The 5,758-nt window shown below is 42.0% G+C and overlaps 1 protein-coding gene across 1 annotated transcript; it reads right to left on the reverse strand.

Annotated features, from left to right (window-relative positions):
• Window positions 1–2,682: 2,682 nt before the first annotated feature.
• Window positions 2,683–4,580, reverse strand: hoxc9a (homeobox C9a). Its single transcript, XM_037684859.1, has 2 exons — window positions 4,006–4,580; window positions 2,683–3,076 (listed from the first exon to the last, which is right to left on the reverse strand). The coding sequence occupies exons 1-2, from the start codon at window positions 4,547–4,549 to the stop codon at window positions 2,832–2,834; spliced, it is 789 nt and encodes a 262-aa protein (XP_037540787.1). The 5' UTR covers window positions 4,550–4,580; the 3' UTR covers window positions 2,683–2,831.
• Between the last annotated feature and the right edge of the window lie 1,178 nt (window positions 4,581–5,758).

The raw sequence follows: 5,758 nt of genomic DNA on the forward strand, positions 1-5,758 counted from the left end.
AGTGCTTTGAGGGAATTTATAGACCTTTCACACTCTATAAAGATGCAGAATGACATTTATTTTAAAGACTTTGAACATCTACTTCACACAATGAACCCTGAGTGGGCCCACTGAGAATTCAAACAACCGGTTAGTTTATTTTAAAATATCTAATATGTTAAAATGCATATGCATTATCATAATTATTGTTGTTGTTATTATTATTATTATTTATAATGCTGATTTTGCTGACAGTGTTTTTTTATATCTAATGTGATTTTTTATTATTGTTCACAATAATGTTTGCATAATAATTACTGTTCTGCCAATAAAATTACATTTCTAATTAAATGATTTCCTGCCTCTTTATTACGTTTGTTTTTACATTAACAGTTTTATTTTTCATATAATTCTGCTAATGAACTCACAGCTAAAATGTAAACGACATCAAATAAAATGAACTTGCTTTTCTCATGATGATATTGTACTTGATGCTATTGTGAAAATGGACATCATCTGATGGAACAGGAAGGTTGGCTGAAGTTTATTTGTTAATTGTAGTAAAAATACATATTAATGACCTTAACAAAAATACAAACACACTAAATGTTTAACTGGATAGATATAAACACCCTTCTTAAATAAAAAAAGACAATTTCAAAAAAAAAATGGATCCCTTGAGCACAACTCCACTGCCATGTCGCTGTAGAGTCCTGAGTCCTGCTCTGAGGTCTATCACACCAAATGTGCGTGACCATATCTGTCACATTGTCATCGATGGGTTATTCTTCATTCTTTAGCCAAACCGCAGAGCTGTAAATAAACTAAAAACGTTCAGGTGGCTTGCACAAAGCTCAAAAGGTTGACCAACAGCGTCATCTAGTGGCGGAATCTGCTCCTAAACCTGAGCGGTTCCACCAATCAGAAACATCTGCCATGTGGACAGAAAGGGTCTCCCCATTTTGTCCAACCATGCCTGCTGCTCCTGCGTCCTTCTCTTCAATAGAGTTAAAGCTGATGTGTACCACCAGATCCATATCCCTGCACCTCCCAGCCTTTCCTGTCTGACTGCAAACTTGGAATAGTTGATGTTCCTGTTCGTTTCCTGTTGTGGTGACCGTGTACTTTTCTAAAAGAGACGACTGCTCTGCATCCCTCATATTTATGCACAATAACTATTGACTTCCTTCCTTCTAATTGTGGGCTAATCGACCTCTCTGCTGTGATGAAGTGCAGGCCTATGAGCCCAGTCCTGAACAGTCATATGCACGGCTCTGCTTTGAACCGGTCCTCCACCACCACCAGCGTCCATTAAAACCATAAAGTAATTTAGCCCAGACGTCTAGCCAGTTAGTGGGGTTTGCTTTGTTCGTCTGCATTTGAGACAAACAGCCAAGCTCCAAACAGAAGGGCTGTAAAACTGGCATTTTCTCCTCTCCGGCCGAGCTGAGCGGAAATGCGCTGGATTGCGCTTTGAAATTACATCATCCTGTCCGCATTGTTTGCCACCACAAAAAGGCAATTTAGGCCTAACCCAGGAAACAAATGTGAGACAAGGGAAATAGTTTCTCTCTTTTAAAAGTTATCTGTTCACATTTAGTCAGCTGCTGTTCTTAGTTCTTTCTTTTGCGCGTCAGGACGCACAGAGTTTGCAATTTTTTGTTGCAAATTTAGAGTTTCTGTGCAGAAATTCAAAGAAAACAACACATGCACACGCACACACACTTGCTGTGTAAATTACAATTTATAGGCTATAAAAATTATATTGCACATGTTTTGTGCTCGTTTAAGAATGTTACAAGAATAATTTACATGAATCATGCTGATGTAGCTAGAAATGTGTGTGTGTGTGTGTGTGTGTGTGTGTGTGTGGGTGTGTGTGTGTTTAGTTTGTTTACATCATGGTCGACTTTTATTTAGATAGGTAATTTTATAAAACGCACAGATTTAAAATGTGAAAGGTGTAGACTCCAACCCTGGAAGAGCAGATTCCTGTTTGGTTCAAATATTAATATTAAAGTGTTGACGTTAATAAGCTGCTAAACTCGTTGCTGCCTCGTTTAGGCCTTTGTTTTCTCTGCAGCATGTGGCTTAGGCTGCAAACATCCACTGACCTAATTTTTCAACAATTCCTAAATGAAAATTAAATGATTTTCCTCATTTTGATGGATGTTATCAAGGTGCGTAAAGACGCAAACATGAAATCCCCAAATAATATTCAGAAAACAATCTTTGTGTGGTTACTGTTGTATTTGCAGAATACTATACTACACTCTATGGATGAACTCTACAGCCAAAACAAGAATAAAACAAAAATAGATGCACAAATACAGCAATAACTATCACAAAATACAGACGAGTCGTTCGCAGATGCGCCGGTTTTCTGTACAAAATCGTCCACCTGCACTTAAGGAAACGAACATGACCGGAAGAAAACATTCACATCATAAATTATGTTTTTTTTTTTCTTCTTCGTGAAATCCAAAAAGAATTCAAGTATTCTCTTAAACTTCGGACAGTTCATCATATTCAAAACGCGCTCTTCTCGTTTCTCTTAAAAAACAAGGAAAAGGAAAAGCAGAATGTCATCTTTTCTATAAATGTCCATTTTTTTTCTTTCTCTCTTAAACACCAGACACGGAAATTGTGCACTATAGCATAATAATCATCAAACAGTCTGGAAATTAATGCTAATACAAAAAAAAATCCAACAAAGTGACGAATATGGTGAGGAAGGGCCGGGAAGGAGGAAGGGGGGGTCATCGTGTGTTTTGGTACATCTGTGCTGTTCATGTACAATAAACGTGATTATGGATGTGTTTTTCTCTTCTTCCTCCACTGCAGTTTCCACATTATTGTTCTTTGCTGTCGTTCTTTTCCTTGTTCATTTTCTTCATCTTCATCCGCCGGTTCTGAAACCAGATTTTGACCTGCCTCTCGGTCAGATTCAGAACCCGCGCCACCTCGTATCTGCGGTCTCTTGTGAGGTACATATTGAACAAAAACTCCTTCTCCAGTTCCAGAGTCTGGTACTTTGTGTAAGGACAGCGCTTCTTCCTCGTGGAACGGGCGTGTATCCAATTGGCCACAGGGTTATCTGCAAATAAAATTTAGATTTAAAAAAAAAAAAAGGTCAAAGACAAGCAAAATGAAAACAGCCTTTGGAAAATGTTTATCTGGAGCTGCAGACATAAAAGCAATGCCAATCCTTGCACTAATTCAGAGTTCTGATGAGATCTGGGTTGGCATTGTGCGTTTTAGCAAAATATCTCAGCCTAAAGTGAACAAGCCTGCGCTGATTTGCTTTCTTGTCCTCTTAGCTCGTGAGTAACACCGTCGTAAAATACTCAGTGCGCTTATTCGCTTTATTGGCCCATAAAATGGCCCGTGGTTCAAGCCTTTACAGAGTTGTGGTGAAAGTCCTCGAGTTTGTCCCTGCATTCCTCAAGTTGGCTGAAAGAGCCATGAGAATTTGGTTCTGAGATGAGAGGGATTGTCATGTTTTTCCTTCTCTAAAGTGTCCATTTTAAATAAGAATTAAAGGAAATGAGAAGATTTCCTCACTAGGCCTATAAATGGGGGGGATGGATGCTCCTGTGGTGCCACAGGGTCTGAATATTTAGCTATAAAAGGAACATATTTTCTGCGCTTCATATTAAATTTAAGATGTTCTTCTTACATGAGCACCTTCAGGTCAGTTTGCTTTGCAACATTAGGCAGAATCGTTTCAAATTCAACGTCTTCCTGTAGCTTTGAGTCCATGTTTACAACCCCCCCGTCTGGTTTTATAGCCCCCAATATTAGCCTGGTAGCATTTGTCTTTTATAGTTCCTAAAGCTTTCGCCTTCCTAAAGCACCAGCGATTCAGAGCTGAGCTGAAAGGGAGGAAGCAGCTTATCATTTCATTTTACGCAGGACGATAAAATGCGTCTTAGGGAGGAAAAAAAAAAAAAGCAGTTTCACACAGTTCCAAAACAAGAATCCCTCCCCGCTGTTAAAAAAAAAAAAAAAGGAGCCGTCACTTACTCGGATCCAGCTCCGGCTTCTCCTCTTTATGTTTCCCTGAAGCAAGAAGCTCCGGCTCGGGAGAGGGGAGGTTCTGCTGCGTCTTGTCTCGCATGTCAGTGGATGAGCAGTACAGATAATCCGTGTACGTCCGTGCGCTGGAGCCGAGGCACTCCCCGGCTCTGTGCTCCTGGAAGGCGTCCGGCTTCAGCCCGTAGTGCCTGCTGTTCCCCGGGTAGCCGTGAAAAGGCACCGCGCCAGAGATCGGCTCCAGCCATGAGCGCACGTACCTCGAGTCTGTGCCTAGGTGCGGCTGGTGGCCGTAGGGATGGTAAACCACCGATGACTGGGAGTGCACCGGGGCCCAGGAGGTGGAGAAGACGGCGGGCTTGGGTGCGAAGCTGCAGGAAGGATAGTCCGCGCACTCCGGGACTAGAGACGTCGGACGAGGGCCAGCTGGGTGCGAACCGGGCGCGGAGAAGCGAGTTGCAGCAAGGACATCCTCGTTTTCGTGGTTGATCAAAGAGTCCACATAGTAATTAGTTATGGGACCCGTGGTCGACATGTCGAAGCCTCCCTGACTCTTTTACATGCATCCGTTTATTATATGGACTCTATGTGTACTTTTTTATCTAGCCATAGAACAATCAAGGCAGGTAATTATTTCTCTGAGCTTCCCTGGCTGCTATTGGCTGCCTCGTGGACACGTGATTATATTTACCCCACACAAAAATTATACAGTGGATCAATGCGCCACTCATTCTGGGATACCGATGCACATAAATGGGAATAAAGAATGCTTTGCTCCTTTTTCTGAACGTGTAGAGGTAACATCAACCCTAACTATTCTGTTTTTACTTTCTTGAAAAAGTCTTTATTTGCAGTTCTGCTGCCGGATCTGTGTGCAGGCGCAGTGCAGACCTGCGCACAATACACGCGAGGAACTATTTGTTGATGTAATTAATCTCTGTCAGGCAAAATCTGTGGCTCTATGCTATTGCAGCGGATACTGTTACAGCATTAAAACGTTTTATTGAGTCCATGCCTCGTTTTATCCTGATCAAACCGGCAGCAGCCTTTGATAAAGTGAGGATTTTATAACTTCCACGACGAATGCTGTTATTCAAGGGGAGCGCGCGCGCAGAACATCTAAACGCGGGGTGCAGTTTGCAGCGTTTATTAACGAGGGCCAGAAGACCAAACATTACCTAAATGGGATTTGTGGAGATAGTCGTGGAGGGGATTCCGAACCCTGACAGGCAGCCTTCTGTACAGCGGCTCTACTCGGATGGTGACCGTCCGTGGAGTTTTTATGCCCATCAATAAAGTTTAACGAGGACCATTTGATTGTTCATAAACATGTCGGTAATAAGACAGCATCCGAGATCCATGCTCAAAATAAACCCGCCACCGCTGCGTGCGCACGTGAAACAACTCGCATTTAGCCAGACAGGCCGAAGACTGCAGAGAGAGGGACTGCAGGCAGAGGAGGGCAAAACTAAAGGGTGGGTTTGTTTAAGCCATGGGAGCTTTTAATGAAATAGAAAATGTCACTGTTGTGTTTTGCAGACTGAATTGGCTGATTGAGCCGAATATAAAGCAGCTTTTCACTTTATAACTCTGTGAAACAAACAGCAGCTACAAACAGGAAAATACTGATGCACGGTTCTACTGGGGTAAATAAAGACACAAGATAAGATGGAAAACACAAGTGGTGAATCAGAGAATAAAAGCTCACACACACACATAAAACTCCACGGACGGTCACCATCCT

This window comes from Nematolebias whitei, chromosome 11 (genome assembly GCF_014905685.2).
Source record: "Nematolebias whitei isolate Nwh7 chromosome 11, NemWhi1, whole genome shotgun sequence".
Classification (NCBI taxonomy): Eukaryota; Metazoa; Chordata; class Actinopteri; order Cyprinodontiformes; family Rivulidae; genus Nematolebias; species Nematolebias whitei.

Coding starts and splice junctions, on each gene's coding strand:
- hoxc9a (XM_037684859.1), bottom strand. CDS start 4,549: ATGTCGACCACGGGTCCCATAACTAATTACTATGTGGACTCTTTGATC. Junction 3,077..4,005: donor GAAGCCGGAGCTGGATCCGA/GTAAGTGACGGC, acceptor TTTTATTTGCAG/ATAACCCTGTGGCCAATTGG.